Source organism: Gallinula chloropus, assembly GCF_964237585.1.
Source record: "Gallinula chloropus genome assembly, chromosome: 11".
Lineage (NCBI taxonomy): Eukaryota > Metazoa > Chordata > Aves > Gruiformes > Rallidae > Gallinula > Gallinula chloropus.
In genome coordinates, this window is record NC_140096.1 from 10,108,236 (window position 1) to 10,128,399 (window position 20,164).

Genomic DNA, 20,164 nt, shown 5'->3' on the forward strand with positions numbered 1-20,164 from the left:
ACTGCTCTAAGCTGACAGCAGACATGAAGATGTCCCACACCAGGTATTTCAGCATATGCAATAAACAGCCATGAGCTATTAACCCCCTGAAACTTTCATTTGAGCAAAATGATGCAACGGATTGAGCAGCACACTCTGCAGATGCTCAAACCTTCCTATTCCTTGAGGTGTTCAGAAACTCCTGGTTATGGGAAAGGTATCACGAAGAATGACAACACCACAAGTCTTTAATCTTCTGCCACTGAAGACTAGATCATTCCCCCACATACACCCACCTTCAATGCGACCTACCTCCCATCTCTGCATCTGGACTGCCCTTGGTTTTTCCTATCTGCTTCTGCTTTGGTGGTCCTCCTGCCCCTTGCTGTCCTTTTCCATTTCCATTCTGAATTGTCACATTGGAAGAATTAACAACTTTATGTGGTGAAGATGGAGGACTGTTAAGTTTATTGTTAGGATGCCCACTAGCTTGTCTGTCTTTTAGTCTTTTCTTCAGGTGTTCCTGCATTTTGAGACTCCTTTCATCTCGCTGAATGAAGTTTGTCCTTCCATGAGAACGAGGTTCTACAAAAAAAAGGAGAACTTGGTTCATTATCTGGGACAACTGATTTGATGTTGAGAAACTCTAAGTTAGAAGAATAATGACACTAAGACCAGAATTTGAAAACCCAAGGAACTTCACTGTCCCTGCTCTGTTAGCCCAGGCAGCAGGGAAGACCAACACGTGCATCACGCTGCTGGCTGGAAGAATGGCACTAGGCTTTAAGAACCTCACCTGATAAAGAGTTTATGGAATGATCTTAAATCAGTGCAAGAGCATAAAGATCAGGTAGGAGGAGAATGTGCCTGGAGGTTTGTAATTCTTGGTCTGAAATGCTGTCAGCATTAAATGCTACAGTAAGATACACAAAGTACCTGCAAGGAAACGTCTGTGTTTCCTATTTAACCCACATACAAATTGTCGAGTTTTTTTTCTTAAATACTGTTTCCTCATCGTTGGCTGAGCTTAATGCTTGGGTTTTTGTTTTTGGTTTTTTTTTAATTTAATTTTTCAGGCCTTTCTCTTTCGTTAGCTGCTTGGGCTTATACCCTGCAACCGCCTCTCCTCCCCAACGCAGCCAGACTCAGCAAATTTTATATCAAATGAAACGTGTTTTCAGAAACCTTCACAGCAAGGCTGTGACAAAATACTGCTGCTTTGGAAAGCACAAATTTAGAGAAAGGTAGAAGCAGCCACTGTGGTGTTTCCAATGACAAGAGGAAGGATCCATGGAAAAGATCCACAGTATTAGAACCTAAGTTACTGCTTTAGCATTAAAAACAGAGCAGCAGAAGATTTAAACTTTATGCAACCAGACTCTGCACATGCAGAGTGCCTTCAGACCAGGCTCCACGATACCTGACACACCCAGCTGTGCTTTAAGATACCCCAAACACACACGTAGGGCTGAGTGAGTCTAAAAACTGGCACCAAATAACGAGTGGAACATGTGGAGGAGCCACGGACAGAACTGAGCTGCCTCCACCTAGACACAACCAGGGAGAAGCCTTCACATGCTGCTAAGCATCACCCGCGCTCTCACCTTGCTCCTGAAACACGTGTGGTGGCGGATGCTGGTGGATGAACTGCGGCGGCAGCTCTCCCGTCCCGGGAACCGGCGGGTACACCGGGTGCGGCGGGTGGGGCAGCAAGGCATGGTGATGGTGCATGTAATGCGGCACGTGGGGGGGAGGAGGAGGAGGAGGATGCATGGAAGGATGGAATTCAGCCGAGTGTGGCAATACCACCACTTTACGAACTCCATTCTCTTCCACCACCTGTCGTGCAACGAAGGAACAAAACATCAGTACAGCAACCACGTGATAAAGAATCTCTGTGCTGAAGTTCACAGCCACGGTCTGACAAGGATAGGAATTCCAGGGGGAACCCAGCACAGGCTGCTGGAAGGAACTGGAGTCTGAGGCATTTTTAAGCAGCTGAGCCTCACACAGTGAAGTGCTAAGCAACCTGTAACTTATGAATAACGTGTGTGCACTTTTAAATGAGTCACACGGATCCATCGGGGTGTAATTCCCAGTCTACTTGTAATTGCAGTTAGCACTGCACATCGCCTGGTTTGTAGTGTGCAGCTGCATCCAGCTCCTCGCCCATGGCAAGTACAAAGCATCACGAGTCAGCTCTGCTGTCCTGGGCTGTCACCCAGCCCATCTCGAATGTCAGAACATTTCATGTTTGCCACAGGCAAAGAGAATTCAGCCAAGGAACCTGCCCATGTGTCTGCACTCTAGGATAACGATGCCAAGCACACATACACACACTTCTAAGTGTGTCCTAAACTCACAATATATAGGTTCCTTCCAAAATGCAATTCTGCTAACATGAAATACATTCAGTGTGGTGTTTTTCCTACAGTAATGTTTTTAAGGTGGCATGTGTAATGCTTCTCTGAAGCTTAAGACCAAGAAGAGACTTCAGGTAGAACGTAAGATTTTTTTGAAGACCAGGTCAAGAAATACCACTGGAGTAGGAGCCAAGGAGTGGTACTGAACAATGCCAACACCATGGAAAAACAGCACCCAGTGCAGTGCCACCCCAAACACTCCTGGAGCAGACAGGCTGAGGGTTTCAGGGTCCCTTCTCCAGGCAGGGTTCGTGGCACTGAGGACCTCTACACTCACGTGCTGTCATTCCGCAGTCACAGCCCATTTTGCTTGTCTGGGGTTTCAGCTTTCAGCACCTACAGTTCTGATGGGTCAAAGGCTTCGGAGCTGACTAGAGAAAGCACCTGCTCAGATTCCAGTCTGCATCCTCTGGCACAATACAGCAGCCCAGGGGCACAGAATTCAGACTGGATCTAATGCAAAGTCTGAGCCAGAAGCAAACCAGGTTGTATTAAATGCTATTTAAAGGCAGACAACAACATTGTTTGCTCTTCCCCCTCACACAAAAAATTCAACAGGTATGTGCAATGTAATTGGTAAGGAAAATCCAACAACAGAAAAATGTTCAATGCTAAAGGCACAGTGACACTTCAAAAGGGATCAGGTCTCAAGAGGAAAACCAGGAAACCATTTTTAACATGGTTAAAAATCAGTCTGCAGCTTTAACTCCCTTCTGCATCAGGCATCTCCTCTGAGCTGCATGTGGAAGAGCAGATCATAAGCTCCCAGGAAGGCCTTGCAGTGCTTCAGCATTAACAGAGAGATCATGTACTCAGCAGAAAGCACCATCCATGGATGTAAGCAGCTGCAGGCCAGCAAACCAAACAGATGCAAAAAAACCCGTGGGTGTTTAGTTAATACAATCCATAAAGTAAATCATAGAAAATAAAACCTGCTCCTTGAAGACTGCAGCTTGCATAGCCTTCTATTATTAAAAACATACAGGATTTATGTTTTCAGGCATTTAAAACAAGCACTTAGATGAAAGCAGGCCATGTGTTTTACCCTGTTAGGTCCTACAAGACCCTCTCTTAACTCATGTTTAGTTTGGCTATGGGAAATCACTGCAGAGTTTCCTAGCTGGCCAGGGCGGCACTGCGGATGTTGAAATACTGCTTACGCCAAGAGTACATCTTGAAAAGCTCCTCAGTGAGAGATAGAGCAAACTGACAAGGAATGATTTTCCTGAAAGGCAACAGAACGTGTCCACTCAAAAACTGCCATGAAAAAGCTCAGCTGTGAGAGGCCTCAGAGTCAGCTCTGCCATGAGCAACTCGGAACAGACTTTAAACAGAAGAGGAAAAAATATTACAAGGAGAAGCCACTTAAGGCTGAGCTTACTCTGAATATACTGTGTTCCAGAAACAACATGGGGGGCTTTTTGGTTCATCAGCAGAACTAAACACCCCACTTGAACTACATCACATTGCATAATCCTGCACCACACGCCAGAACAGATGTAAAACTCATGGCCACTGTCGATGGCTGCAGTAGCTCTATTGAGGGACGTAATAAGCAAGGATACAGGGCACAGTTTCAGGTGGAAGGGATATATATAAAAATAGTAGGTTTCTATGCGATTTTGCAGTCTGAAGTTGCTATGGCCCTGTTATCCAGTATGGAAGCACTTCATTCCACTTCAGCAGAAGCAAACATAACTTATCTCCAGGCTCTGCCAGACAAGTTTTGGGAACAGAAAGTTAAAAGTCTCATCTGCTGACAAGATCACTATAAGTTAACTCGAGCTCCGATTTAAAGCTGGTTTCAAACTTGTCTATTCCCATCACAGTGACCAAGGCACAACAAAATCAAACCTCCTGGTTTTACGTGACTGCAAACACGGCATAAATGTGTTTTGCAGTCCGTAGGTCTCAGCCCTTGCAGTGCTTTGCATACTGTCTGCACCGACGACTCAACTTCATATCGATGCATAAATTATCTGGGGGATCTTTCTCCAGGGTTTGTGAGAAAGCACCTACTTACAACAGCGGAAGGACAAACTGCAGAGGCAGCTGTATGCAAAGAGACAACTGCCTGGGGAGCTCAAGGACACATGGTTACAGGGTTTTCATGCAGACTCAGAAAGTTCCTAATTTTGAACATCACCAGAAAACAAGAATCCGAGCCTAATCCCGTTTAAATGCTGGGCTTTAATTAGTTCCCCTTAAAAATACATTAATGTAAAAGTAAATCAGCCTGGTAACTGCAAATATCTGTGATAACAGTTCAAATACTACACGTGGGTCTGATCTGCTGTGATGTAACGTGGAGGAGGGGATAAGCAGCAGGAATGGAAAAGTAAAGCTGGGAGAGAAGCTTAGAGCTCGTTTCATAGCACAGCTCAGCAGCATTAACACTTGTCACACTTCTGCTCTAACAGTGGAGTGGTTTGCTGAATGTTATGGACATCAGAGCTGGGAAAGAAAAGGGCACTGAAAATATCAATAAATAGTTATATTAGAATAGAAAAGTCTGAATTAAGAGGGGACATGAAGGAGAAACAACATTCCTGCAGTCCTGGGGAAAAAAAAATTCAACATGAAAAAAAAGACCTAAGGGATGAAAGAGAGAGATACTGGTGTATGACCCATGTAACCTCAACGTAAGGAACATGAGTCTCTCATTCACAGTACATGAGAAGCATTTGATCTGGCGCTGCCCCAGCAGTGATCCCCCTGGACTGTCCCCAGCAGAGCTAAGCACTGTCAGACACTGTGCAGGCTGCTGCCAACCAGGAATGCTCACAAGGTTCAGAGCCATCGACTATCTGACTACATGTAAGCTGCTACTAGTATTAGTAAGAGTCCAGAAAACCAGATTGAGTTTTCCTAAGTGCACAGAAGTGACAGTGAAGTTAAACAGCTGATAAGTTCAATGGAAAAGAGACCAGAAATGCTTTTACCAGCTGTTCTAGATAAAATGGTCAATAGCCTTATTGTCAAAAGCCACACACCAAACCCACTGCAAGAGGAGAAGAAATTCCAGTTTACCTGAGATACGTAACCGGGAGGCACAAATATCGGCGGCATAGAACCATTGGGTGACATCATGGGGACGTGCGCTGGACCTGAGGAGTAACAGGGTGCTGCTTTTGAACAAGTGAGGCTTTTACAGACTCAAGACACCTTTATTTTTTCCAAAGGAGGTGGCTCACTCTGGTGCTGGAAAAGCCAGCAACTGCATCCAACTCTGTGTTTACAGAGCTGCTTTTAGACAGGCAGATTTAGATGCAAGGCTGAAACTTGCCCATTAAGAAGTCAGGTAAGAGAGAAACCCAAATAATCAGGACTGTGGAGTTAAAAAAAAAACCCAAACCACTGAACAAAAAAGTGACTGCACCAAGTTTCTATCAAGAAATAAATGCAATTCATGTCCCTGACTGATAATCACAGAATCGTGGGGTTGGAAGGGACCTCCAGAGATTGGGTCCAACCCCCTACCAAAGCAGGTTCCTTAGGATATATGCACAGGTAGGTGGCCAGATGGGTTTTGAATTAACTCATTGCCACAATCAAAAGACACATTAAGAATGATTTTGTAACTTTCTGGAAGCACCCAGAATTTTAGATAACATTGCTAACCACAAGCTGTACATTTATTCTACAAAAAGCACAGGTTAGAGTCACCCCAACCACCACGCTCAGGTGGCTCAGTCTGTCTTTTGCCACACAAAAATTAGCATAGGTAAATTTTAGCTCATTCTGTGGGAGTTAAAAGTCTGTAGCAACAACGTTCACACTGCAGCAATGCTGATAGCTAGTCTACCAAGTTATTGTTATTTTTAAATAGATTTCTCCCCCTGTTTTTCAGTTTAAGCTGAAAGAAAGTGTTCCTGCCTGGGATGTGATGAAAGCAGAACAGACACATTTTATGTAACATCATTTGAAATGGTGAAAAATATCACAAAAATGGAAGTAGTGATAAATTCAACTTGACTTCTAGGAGATATTTTGACCTGACTCTGGCTCTCAGTTGTGTCACTTACCCGGAAGGTAAAGCGCTGTGTGTCACCACACAGAGGGAAGCCCTGCTGCCCTCCGCATCGGCACACCGCTGGCGACATCACCCTGCAGCTCAGCGAGGTCACGCAGCACCCAGTCAAGTTGTTTAGATTAGTGTGGACTAAACCCCATGTTAAGATTCAGAGGTGGCAGCTAATCAAGGATCACAGAATCCCAGACTGGTCTGGGTTGGAAGGGACCCCAAGGATCACAGAGCTCCAACTCCCCTGCCACAGGCAGGGACACAAACCTCCAGCCTGGATCTACACAAGGCTGCCCAGGGCCCCATCCAACCTGGCCTTGAACACCCCCAGGGATGGGGCACCCACCCCCTCTCCGGGCAGCCTGTTCCAGCCCCTCACCACTCTCTCTGGAAAGAACTTCCCCCAATATCTCCTCTAACCCTTCCCTCCTTCAGCTTCACTCCATCCCCCTTGTCCTGCCAGTCTCTGCCCTTTTAAACAGCCCATTCCCCTCCTGTTTCTCTGCTCCCTTCAGGGACTGGAAGGCTGCAATGAGGTCCCCCCACAGCCTTCTCTTCTCCAGGCTGAACAAGCCCAGCTCCCTCAGCCTCTCTTCACAGGGGAGGTGCTCCAGCCTTCTGATCATCTTTGTGGCTCCTCTGAACCCTCTCCAACAGTTCTATATCTTTCTTGTATTGTGGGCCCCAGCTCTGGACACAGGACTCCAAATATCATTACAAACCCAGCTGTAACCAGTACTCAGGATCATAGCAAACCCAGTTAAGATGTCTTCTATAAATCAGCAGCAAAGCCTGCAGAGATGCAGGGAACCTTGGTGTCCTGGGTTTGGCTAGGACAGAGTTCACTTTCTTTCTATTAACTGGTGTTAATTCCCTCTATTGTCTTATTTGTGCTTTAAGTACAAACTGTAAGAGCTCATTTATGACACTGCAGAACATACAACCCCCCCAAGACATTACAGAAGCAAACACTGGCAATAACTGTGGTATCTGGATTCAGTGCTTCAGTTCTTCCCTTACCTTGAATACACTGAACGTGTCCATCTTCAGTTGTAATTGTAAATGTTTCACCTGGGTTTACCTGCACAAGAATGACCTGTAGAAAACAAAATACAAAAGAGATGGTTGAGTTTCTTTTTTAAATTTCAGAAAACTACCCAGAGGAAAAAGCCCACCTCTTCTTCACACCCATGTGTTAAACCACTACAGCTTTACCAACCTTCAAGAGGTAAAAAAGCAAGGTGAGAAACACTGATGGGTAGAATGAATTTCCTCATGCTTTGACATAAAATCATTAATTCTGCATAAACACTATTTTTCTTTGATTATGGCCAGAAGTGCTTCCTTTGACACACTTAAAAATAAAAACTTAGTGAATTATTTCAAGATTTTACACTGTTTTTTCTTCTTTTACCTAAGCTCCAGCTTGCTTTCTAAGCTTTGTCTATGAGATTAGTTCAGTTTCAGGGCTAAAATGGCAAAGTCAGGACTATATGCTGCCATGAAAGCAAAGCAAAGCAAAGCAAAAACAAAGGAAAAGAGATGCTTTGCCCAAAATTCAGCCATGTGTTCTCGTTGGAGGCACACTGATATATGGTTGGACAATATATTCTCCAGTGCTACCCAGTAACTTTATCTAAGTCCCCATCCTTCAGAAGGATAGAAGAGGTGACAAAGAACCATCAGGTGTCTTTTCTCACATTTGTGTAACCCTGTAGCTAAAGGATTGTGATTGTGCCCCTGTACTGGGTATTGCTGAGGCCACACTGAGTGCTGGGTCCATTTCTGGGCTCCTCACCACAAGGAGGACATTGAGGTCTTGGAGTGTGTCCAGAGAAGGGCAACCAGGCTAGGGAAGGGGCTGGAGGGCAAATCCTCTGAGGAACAGCTGAGGGAGCTGGGGGTGTTCAGCCTGGAGAAGAGGAGGCTGAGAGGAGACCTTCTCCCCACCTACACTGACCTGACAGGAGGGTGCAGAGAGGTGGGCAATGGTCTCTTCAGCCAGGGGACAGGAGATGGGACAAGGGGCAATGGCCTCAAGCTGCCCCAGGGCAGGGTCAGTTCAGATGTGAGGGAAAAGTTCTTCCCTGGCAGAGCTGTGGGGCTGTGGCACAGGCTGCCCAGGGAGGGGGCTGCGTCCCCATCCCTGGGTGTGTTTAGCAGACAGGGAGATGAGGTGCTCAGGGATGTGGTTTAGCACAGGACAGGAACATTTGGACTTGATGATCTTAAAGGTCTTTTTCAACCTTGTGATGCTGTGAATACAACTAGAGTGAGGCTCTGCAGGTCACTTTGGACACGATCACCTTCACTTTCACACAAATCAGTGTGGACATCTGCCAGAACTCTTCCCCAGGCCATCTACAGCATTGCTGCCCTTGTGCTGGGTGACACAAACACTCACTCCATCCTACACTGCTCACAGCACACGCTTTAGACTGACTGTAAATCACAGTGGGTGTGCGTCAGTCTGATCAAAACATAACGACATTATGGCAGGAGTTTTGCAGTGAGATTCTACTGTACCTCATAGGCCCCTAACTCATAGCCAAACGATTTTGTGCTGCTCCTCTCCAGTGATGGAGCTCCATAAACTCCTAAGGCATCCACAGCAGTTTCCCTGTTCTCATCACTACAGATTTTACCATCTCACATCACTGCTCTCTGCTTCCCCCAGCCCATCGCTCAGGTCTTACCCACCAACAAAATACTGCCTCAAACACCAATAAAAGGCTGCTTTCTGGGATTTCAACACCGTGCCCTGAACAGAAATCCCTTGGGGATTTGTATCTGCCTATTTTTTGGCAGCAGTGCCATGCTAATGATTCCACTTCGCAGCCGTTATCCACCCCTTGGCACCACTACAAGCCAGTCACTCCTTATCGTAAGCTGACTACCTCAACACAGCACCTTGTACTCAGGGCTCATTTTCTGGGTTATCTTTCTAGTAATGAGAGTAATTTTGGCCTTCTGAGATGCCTGCAGTTCCTCCCGTTCCCTGCACACTCCAGTACACTCCAATTCTATTATACTGGTCATTAATAAAAAGATCACTGGAAAGGGTGAGACTCGAAAAGGTCCTGTGGTCCCTCATCCAACCTTTGGATTTTGAGCAATTCCACTGACAAGACTTTTCCAAAGGCTCTGCCAAGTGGCTTATGCTGGCACTAAGGAAAGCACATTTCTCCTGGTAACGTAGAGAGTACTGCAAACACACCCACGTTTCCTGCAGCTATAGTTACATCTCCTGCTATTCCTGAGCATGCAACTTCTGCACAGGAGACTCAGTGTAGAAGAGCCATGCAGACCCCAAACTGCTGTGGGGAAAATGAGACCCTACAGAGCAATAACCCCTGTTGAATGCTGATTTTGCAGCTTCTGCATATTGCTTGGGACGCAGAACCATACATCAACACAGACCCTCCTCCTGTGAGCTCACACTACAGAATTCTACTTTAGATAGATGAGTTGCTTCTGGACAGAAGCAAAACACTGAAAACGCTGAGGTGGCCAGCCAGCCAGGAATCAGAATCACAGGGGTTGGAAGGGACCCCCAGAGCCCATCGGGTCCAACCCCCTGCCAAAGCAGGGTCCCTAGGACAGGGCACACAGGTTGGTGTCCAAACGGGGCTGGAATCTCTCCAGAGAAGGAGACTCCACACCCCCTGGGCAGCCTGTCCCAGGGCTCCCTCACCCTCACTGGGAAGAAGTTCTTCCCCCCCCAGATTGGTGTGGAACTCCCTGTGCTCCAACTTGAGGCCATCGCCCCTTGTCCTGTCCCCACAGACACTGAGAAGAGGCTGGCCATGTCCCCCTGTGTCTCACACTTCAGATATTGAAGCTCTCAGGCTTCTTTTCTCCAGGCTGAACAGCCCCAGCTCACTCAGCCTCTCCTCACAGGGGAGATGCTCCAGGCCCTTCATCATCTCTGTAGCCTCCTCTGGACTCTCTCCAGGAGATCCATCTTTTTTATCCCAGGCTGCCCAGAACTGGACACAACACTCCAGGTGGGGCCTGACCAGGAAGATTTATTACAGTTCCATGAGAAGGCCAGATGACAGATAATACTTAAAAAAAAAGTAATCACATAATTAAAACACAAACTTCAGCAGATCTGTCATGGGGGTATGTAAGTAACCCTGTGACAAACTACTGAATTTCTTGGAGAAAAGGGAGGCAATGCTATTTCTTTAAAGAAAATGGACAGGAAGGGGCCAGGAATCTGCAGAGTACACACAGCCAGGACAGATGAGGTCTGCTGCCTCCAGGCACGAATGGCCGCTGGCAGGGTCAGGGCTCCACTCTTGAGGGAACCTCACAGCAAGAGACAGCTTGGACAGCAAGAAAATTCAGGGCAGGAGAGGGATCCTTTCGGAAACAGCCTCTAAGCATGTCAGACCATCAGAACAGGCTTCCATTAGCTAAGCAGAGTGGGGAACTTTCAACTGAAGTCAGGCAGGGGACTGTAAGGAAGCGGTGCAGTTCGGAGACTGGAATTTCAGGAATGCACAGGGCAATGTCTTGGAGGAATGACTCACTAATTAATGAAGCAAATGCAGTTCCATCTACCTTCCACTGAAGAGAATTTCCAGGAAGCTTGAGTATTTCTCATGAGTAAATCAAATCCAGCTTAGATGACAGACCAGTGCTAAGAGTCCCAGTAACCCAGCACCTTCAGGTACCCCATGTAACCACTTCAGAACCAGCAGGACCCACACAGTTTGGAAGCTGTTGCAAAGCCCAGGTTCTGTTTTAATCCCTTATTACACACTTGCCATTGCTGGAGGTTCCTTCCAGAACAAGGAACCCTTCAAGAAAACTTCCAACTTATGCTTCATGTGAAAGGAAACTGGGTGCTGATCTGGCTGAGTGAAGCACTTGGCACAACTTTTTTTTTTTGTTTGCACAGCTTTTATTTCTGCAAACAAAAATGGCTGTGCAATGCTCTGTAATTAGCCTACCCTCCATGGCACTGGCAGCAAAGTAATTAAAAGCCTGAGTTAATAACGCTTCTAAGTTAATACTCTATTTAGAAAACTTGCAAATGTAAGGCTGGTGCAGAAGCCTCCCTAGAGGAAAGCACCACAAACATCAGGCAGCTGAAGGATGGCCATGGGAGATGGGTGTTCATATGCAGGCACCTGAGCGTGAGAAATGTTGGCACATTAACATCAAACCACACTCCTGGTGCCATGAAGACTCTTCACTAGACAGAATTACTCACTACTTCCAGGGGAATTCAGTTATAAGCTTTGGAGGCTATCAGAGTTCAAGCCTACTCTTTGGGTGCCTTTTCCCCCTGCATCTCCAAGACACAGCTCATTCTTCTTTACCCCTTTTACATCACTTGACAGCAAATTGTCTCCACTGGGTTTGGAAAATTTCAATGCCCATCAGCTTCTTTTGGGTCACTCAGACCCCCAGTGTTCCACACACAGCTCCACACCAAGACATCCCACACACATACAGCTATGGAGATGGTGTCTAATTAGATCTACTCGATCTCTTCCCTTGTGTAACATGAACCAACCTACTGAGTAACCACACAGCCAGTCAGCATCTAAAATGTCACTTGCTGGAACTTCAGAACCAGCTTAGTGACTCCACAGCTTTACTCATCTCAGACCAGAGCCTGAGGGGAGAAAGCACAGTACACTTTTCCTTAGTGACACCTGTATTTCCAAGTACCCTGCAACCAAGACCATGCAGGTCTCTCCTCCTTTCACTTCTCAAACAATCACAGAGTAGAGGATTTCTCACTTAAACCTTCCAGGCTTTATGGTCTATCAGACTCTCAGCAGCTCATGATTATTTTGTGTAACCTGTTTATCTGCTGCCCATTCAAACATGCCAAAGTCTTCACAGCTATCCTTTCACAGTTATCCTCCAGGAACTGTCACACAACTTTCCCTGCTAGACTAACCCCTTAATTCCCATTTCAATTAGCATCAGACCCTTGCTGTTATATATCAGATTAAAGCAACAGTTTCATCCCTTGTTTCAACAAAAAGATGATTTAAGTCCTGGCACGTGAACCCATCAAGTTTATGTTTTGTCATTAGGGAATCCTAGAAAAGCTCAGTCAGGTTGGAAGGGACCTCAAGAGATCATCTGGTCTAATCTTTTGTGGGAACAGGAGCCCAGGTGAGTAACCAGCACCAAATCCAACTGCAGCCAGCCCACAAACAGCCACCTGGCTGCTGAAAACCAACCAAGCCTTTCTCTCCTACCAAGATCTGCCATGTTTGTGGCTACTAGGGTTGGGGGAAGATGCTTCTCAAATTAAAGAACCAGTGTTAAAATGTCAGGGTGCTTGTCTCCAAATGACAGGAAGATATCCCAGGGTCTGCAGGACAAGGCACTCGGCTTCTAGGGCCAAACAGTAAATTCAGCTCAAGTTTACTGACCATGTACACAAGTTTGTACTTCAAACAGTTTTGCTTCCACGTTTGTCTGTATTACTAACCACACTGGGCACTTCTGAAGGGTTGTGTGCAACAAAATTCTAAAGTTTCAACTAAATATACTCAGGTTTCACCACTGCACTGTAATTATTAATGAAGATACTGAGTATCAGAAGGGCAAGGTCTTTCATCTCCCTGCAACAGACTTAATTTAGAGCACTGCACCCACTTGCAACATAATCAATGAAGATCAGCATAAGCTTTCAGAAGAGCTTCTGAAACATCAGTGCTTTACTAAATCTATATGTTTTACTTTTCCTTTTATTCTTTTTTAGTTTAATTTTGAAGCACTTACATGAGTACAACAAACATGCCTTTCAAGCAGCAGCCTTTCTGCACTTCTCTATTAGTGTTGAACGATTTTCTTCTTCTTTACCTTTGCACTTCTATTTTACTGATTACCACAGAATCACAGGCTGGTCTGGGTTGGAAGGGACCTCAAAGCCCATCCAGTCCCAACCCCCTGCCATGGGCAGGGACACCTGTCACCAGCCCAGGCTGCTCAAGGCCCCATCCAACCCAACCCTGAACACCTCCAGGAAGGAGCAGCCACCACTCTGTGCCTCACCACCCTCAGATTGAAGAATTTCTTCCTAATATCCAATCTAAATCTCCCCCCTTCCAATTTAAACCCATTCCCCCTTGTCCTATCACTCCAGGCCCTTCTAAAAAGTCTCTCCCCAGCTTTCCTGTAGCCCCATCAGGTACTGGAAGGTGCTATAAGATCTCCCCACAGCCTTCTCTTCTCCAGGCTGAACAACCCCAACTCTCTCAGCCTGGCTTCATATCAGTGCTGAGAACCACGTGCTTTCCACCTTTGCAAACCAGCATCACAGTTGCTTTATTCCAAGCCTCCTCCTCTTTCAGCCACCATACAAGCTGTTCCACAACAGGTGTTTCTACCTGTTCCGCTTTCTACAGCCCGTTTGGATGTCACCCTCCCCGTACCACGACCTGTATGGAAGCATGGTTTCCTTGCCTGCTGGATGCTGTCCCCATTAACCATGTGAGGTAGAAGTGGCACTTCGTTCAGTATGGGTGTAGCTTCTAGAGGCGGCGGCTGGTCGGCCATCATGTCTGAGGACCACTCATGGACAGCTGCTCACGCGAATCGCCGGCTGAAACACAAAGAGAGCACCAGCATTAGACACGCCTCTCCCCTTCCCCAAAGAATCCTCTGCTGCCTCTGCCAAACTGGATACCAGAGTTACAGAAGAAAAACACAGCAGTGTCTTCAGGGCACTGGTTGGTTTTTTTCCTTCTCCAGAAAACCAACCCTTGCACCGTGTTGTTAGTCGAATCCTTCGATGACACCTGGATGCTTAATGGGAAAATGTCACCAGACTCCAACAGCCCACAGCTGTCCCCCAAAGATTTTAAAATAAACTGACTTGGATGAGAGACAAAGGTTTATGTAATATATCCACTTCCAGCTTCTCTGCAGATTTAACAGTTTGTGCAAAACGACAGCTTTAAGGGCATGGAGGGGATCACATAAATCATAGAATCCCAGACTGGTCTGGGTTGAAAGGGACCCCAAGGATCACAGAGCTCCAACCCCCTGCCACAGGCAGGGCCATCAACCTCCAGTTCTGGATCTACACAAGGTTGCCCAGGGCCCCATCCAACCTGGCCTTGAATGTCCCCAGGGACAGGGCATCTTCCACCTCTCTGGGCAGCCTGTTCCAGCACCTTACCAGTCTCTCTGTTAAAATCTTCCCCCTAATATCCCATCTAACCCTTCCCCCCTTCAGCTTCACTCCATCCCCCTTGTCCTGCCATTGTCTGCCCTTTTAAAAAGTTAATTCCCCTCCTGCTTGTCCCACATTCCTGGGCTCTTCACGATGGAGCACATCCAAGCAGTCTATTGTATTATCCTAATCTTCATTTTTGAGTACTGTGTTTAAGCAACACGTATTCTTCTTCCAGAAAATACACTTTTTAAAGAGGTATCATGCACATTCAACTCATTATGACCCAAGTGATGACACTGGTATGGAAATGAAGCTATTATGCAGTGGCACTTCCATGCTCACACCACTCCCCATTCCCAAATCTGCAGTTACAATTTCTAAATCACCAGAACCCAAGTTTCCGGCCAAATAATTCACACCCTACACGTACATTTCAGTCCCTTCATGATCAAAACACCCTCAAATCGTTCCATTCATCCAATGTTGCAGCATGTCCCTGATACAGAAGTCTGACATGAGGAAAACAAGGCTTAAGGCTACACCAGAGAGTACTTTGTACAAGAGTCTTCTGCTGAGTCCCGTGGAGAACCACGTATGGGAATGTGCTGCAGAGTTTTGGGCTTCTAAGGGAAGAAACTGTAATCACAGTAAGTCAAAAATATAACCCAAACATGAGTGAATTTCAGCGCATGGTTAATTCAGCATCCATAAAAAGCACAAGATAACAGGATACAGGAAATGCTGACACTTCCTTCTCCCTTCCCATTACTTCCTATAAAACCATACAGAAGACAAAGTGTGGTTATGATAGTCCATTTCAATAATTTGAAATGAAAAAACAAAATCACAACAAAAAACATCCCTCCCTGCCCAACCTGTGCACAACCAAGTCAGTCCACATACAGCTGCCAAATCCTTGTTTGGTTTTCTATAGCCAGTATGGGAACGATGAGGGGGAGAAGGAAAACTCCTAATTCTGCAGAATCTTCCACAGATTAGAAACCCTGGGAGAAATATTACAGAATCCCAGAATGTGTAAGGTTGGAAGGGACCTTTAAAGGCCATCTAATCCCACCCCCCCTGCAGTGAGCAGGACATCTTCACTGCATCAGGTCACTCAGAGCCACATCAAGCCTGACCTTGGGTGTCTCCAGGGATGGGGCCTCCACCACCTCTCTGGGCAACCTGAGCCAGGGATCCACCACCCTCATAGTGAAGATTTTTTTCCTAATATCCAGCCTAAATCTCCTCTTTTCTAGCTTAAAACTATTACCTCTCATCTTAGTGCTATATCATATCATAACCCATCATCATTTCCATCTGCTGTTACCCATTTCCTTCACAGAGTCTGTAGTAAGTTGAGATCATGTGGACTACTACATTACTATGACAAGGTAAAGGAGCTGGTAGGACCCCTTGGTGAAACCCACACAAAAGCATCCCAGAATAACCCATACAACCACGCAGGCGCCAAGTGCAGCATTACAGAGGAACCAGCTCTTTTCACACCCCAACTGTTGCCCAAGTCTGGTCTACCAACAATTTTAAGAGGCCAAATATGATCACACAGGTGCAAGGGCTCGACACAACCTTCAGGGTTAAATTTATCTCACGTTTGTCCTAAATATACTTAACTACCCTAGTGTGTTCTTTATTTCCCATGCTACTTGTCAGGTCCTGAATTACCTCTGCCAAAGAAACAAACTCAGCTGATGGTGTGTAACTGCCCCACTTCAAGAGAGCTGCATAGTAACACTGTGGTCAGTGTGCTGAGTGAGGCAGAGGTTTCTTCCACATCCTTCCCATTTGTAGAGGTTAGATCTAAGTCTTAAGAGCCATAATAGGAATTCAGTAGAATGAAGAACTTTATGTATGGACATAGTCTCATTTTCTTTCATCTGAGAGCCTGTAAAAAGGACAGAAATTAGCACTTATGAAGGGGAAAACCCTTTACCAGAAAGTAACTGCATCTGCATTCAAATGCTCAACCAAAGTAACCAGCTGTCAAAAAACATGTTCTGAAACAATCCCCACTGCCACCTGCAACTTTTAATAAGCACTCACAGTTCCTGTCCCTGTCTCTGAGGCTGGCTGAGTGTAATTCTCTGAGGCTCTACCTACACCAATGAGCAGCACGGGGTAGTTAGTGCCAGTGGCAGAGCATCAACATCCACGTGGCTTTCCGAATCCTTCCTGTACTGCCTAAGGACACAGGCAGTGTTTACATGGACACACGCTTGCTTAGAGCTGCAAGTGCACATTAGAGGGCTGGAGCAGCTCCCCTATGGAGAGAGGCTGAGGGAGCTGGGCTGGTTCAGCCTGGAGAAGAGAAGGCTGTGGGGGGACCTCATTGCAGCCTTCCAGTCCCTGAAGGGAGCAGAGAAACAAGAGGGGAAACAGCTTGTTAAAGGGCAGAGACTGGCAGGACACGGGGGTTGGAGTGAAGCTGAAGGAGGGAAGGGTGAGAGGAGATATTGGGTGGAAGTTCTTTCCAGAGAGAGTGGTGAGGGGCTGGAACAGGCTGCCCAGAGAGGGGGTGGGTGCCCCATCCCTGGGGGTGTTCAAGGGCAGGTTGGATGGGGCCCTGGGCAACCTTGTGTAACTCCAGGCCTGGAGGTTGGTGGCCCTGCCTGTGGTAGGGGGTTGGAGCTCTGTGATCCCTGGGGTCCCTTCTAACCCAGACCAGTCTGGGATTCTGTGATTTTTCAGAGGAAGAACTTAATACTCTGGAGTAGCAGAAAATAAATGTTTTTGTGCTGTTAGTGACAATCTCCAAAAATAGCAAATGCAATTTCATATCTTAGCAGAAGTCTCCACATGGTCAGAGAAAATAGAAGCACTTGCATCACTGAAACCATTTTAATAACTCCTGGGGAGTTTCAGCTGACGAGACACTAACGTCCTGTCCAGCTGGGCTCAGATGGCCACGTGCAGATGATGAAGAGGAACATCCCACCACACACCAACACATGGGCAAAACCCACTATTTGTGTTTGGCATTTAGAGCACAGCTTCATATGAAAATGTTGTCAATAGAGCAGGAAAAGACACCACTGATCTCAAAGGCAGCACCTCTGCTTGTAAATGAACACAGGACCTGAGCCCACATGTAAAACCTTTCAAGGGAAATGAAGCTCTCCCAATGACATGATATCAGCAGGTTTGCCTCCTAAAAGTCTCCCTTTCTCTCCAGGAAGTAGGTGGTATTTGGGTAAATAAAGAAAGAATTCCTGAAAAGTTATTACATACTCAGCACAATTTCCTGAAAAACAAAACAAAGAAATGGAGATGTCTCTCAAAAAGCTGTTACCCACACTGCTCCTGCTAACTCAGTCTCAGGGTGAGGGGCACAGCCCTAGGACCCTGGGCACTGCAGGAGGTGGCAGGGGGAGCGATGCAGCAGGGCAAGGGACCAAGTGATGTGAGGGACAGAGGCAGCTCCATCCACAGCTCCCACAAAGTCCTGTCAAGGCTCATGGTCACCCTCAAACATCACCACTGACGCTGGTGTTTGCCTGTCCAAGCTCAGCCCAAAAAGGAACCACCTACCTATAGACAGAGCTGTACCAGAAAGCTTCACAGGTCCCCTAAAGCCTGGTTTGTTCTATCACCTGCATGGTAACAGAGGCTCAGATTGCTGTTTTCCAGGGTCTGTTCTTGGCAGCTTGCTGTTTTAAGTTTAGTGTCACTACTATTTGAGTGATTCAGCAGAAAAAAAGGTAGCACTGGTATTAAAGATGAGCTAACACACAGAATTTTAATTTCTAAACTGAAAATAAACAAGAAAAATCCCATCTGCAAGCACCAGAGACCAGGCAAATTGCGTAGTTTCCAGGGTTGCAAGGGAATATACTGAGGATTTAGTGAATCCCACACTGGTTTGAGTTAGAAGGGACCTTAAAGCCCATCTATAGCTGCCACCACCCCACCGCCATGTGCACGGACACCCCCCTCAGCCCAAGGTGCCCCAAGCCCCATCCAACCTGGCCTTGAACCTTGCCAGGGATCCAGGGGCAGCCCCAGCTTCTCTGGGTGCCCAGTGTCAGGGCCTCCCCCCCTCCCCAGGAAGGATTTCTGCCTGAACCTCCTTCAGTTTAAAGCCCTTCAATCACTACCCATGAATCAAGAGCAGACTTTGCAGCGGTATCTTCTAGAGCTCTGTCACCAGGCACTGGAGATCTTTAGCTCAGTGTGGAATTAGCTACGTGAATTTTTAGAAGGATAATGTTTTGCCAGGGTACTTCTGGCCTGACTCATTTCTTTACAGTGGTTTCTATTAGACATCATCCAGAGATCCAGACCTGGTTTGAGCTGAAGGATGAAAATCAGCCCATAGAGCATGAAAGCTGTTAGGAAAATAAAGGAAACAAGAATTGGGACTAAGCACCTCAGAAACAAACTAAAGCTGGAAGAAACAATAGTGTGTATAGTGCTAACAGAGATTTACACTGGAAAGGAGCTTTGAAAGCAGCAGCTCAAGCTATTTGCTCAAGACACAGGTATCTAAAGAGCCGAAGTATTTTGTCATTTCACAGCATTAAATACAGATGTATTTTACAGCAAATAAAACCAGCTCTTAGTTTCAAAACGTACCCCAAGAGGTGTTCCTGAGCAACTCAACGCCGTGCTAACGTCATACGGTTAATCATGTTCACTGCATTCAAAGAAAAGGCAATACTTTCCACTGTCAGCCCCACACTACAAAGGCTTCTAAGAAAAACAGAAAGTCTTAATGACCAGCCTTCCAGAAAACAATTACAGTACACAGCGGCTGTGCCTGACCTCACTTCCTGACATAGTAAAACCGCCGAGGCTGTGGAAAGCTGAAACATTGGCCTTCCCTTTTCCCCAGCCCAAATTCTTCTCCACCAGCGCTGCAGTCACCCTGGAGCCCGTCCAGCTCCTGAGGCTTCGCACTGAACTCAGTGTTCATTGATTCCTGCCCACTCTGGTCTGAAGTCAGCGGCGCAGCCCAGAGCGCCGGGCTCTTATTTATGGCCAAACCAGCTCTTACGCTCCCCCTGTGTGGAATGAGCAGAGCAAAGGGAGCTGGCAGAAGCCTGCATGAAGCTGGATCATCACACCTTACCTCTGGAAAGCATCATGGAATCTCAGGAGATGTTTTGAAATTAAAATCTCAAAGAGTCTCAAACAGTTTCGATCCACAGGGAAATAAACACGCAAGTAACAGGGGGTAGTTACTAACAGGCGTTTACTCACACTACTAGGAACAAGGCATGCTCCTTCAGCTCACAGACACTTCCACTTGACTGACACAACAGAAAGCTGGTGGCAGTAATACTGAAAGAGTTACGAACAGAATGATTTCCCCTATAAACACATCACTTCTGTCTTACCAAGAGTTTCGAGCAGCCACCGGTAACCACCGAGTCCACAGGCACAGTTTCTCTTGAGGCTCAACTCCATCCCACTGCCCCGAGCAGAAGATGAACAGATTCCATCAACAGTAAAAAAAAATAGTAGTTTATAATCCCACCCAGAAGCTATCACAAAGGCTGTGCTTTCATTATAAGAAGTGATGGATTTAATGTGAGAAAGTTCCTATTCTGAGCAGCTTAT

General features: G+C 46.4%; 1 protein-coding gene across 1 annotated transcript in view; it reads right to left on the reverse strand.

The window, feature by feature from the left end:
- Positions 1-13,965, reverse strand: part of LOC311195749 (fibronectin type-III domain-containing protein 3a-like) — a gene marked incomplete at its 5' end in the record, with an annotated part of 29,721 nt that extends 15,756 nt beyond the window's left edge. The window contains 5 exons of the mRNA XM_084269176.1: positions 292-564; positions 1,584-1,818; positions 5,433-5,509; positions 7,447-7,522; positions 13,870-13,965. Of these exons, the coding sequence (XP_084125302.1) occupies positions 292-564; positions 1,584-1,818; positions 5,433-5,509; positions 7,447-7,522; positions 13,870-13,965 (757 nt within the window). The remainder of the gene's footprint in view (positions 1-291; positions 565-1,583; positions 1,819-5,432; positions 5,510-7,446; positions 7,523-13,869) is intronic.
- Positions 13,966-20,164: the final 6,199 nt, after the last annotated feature.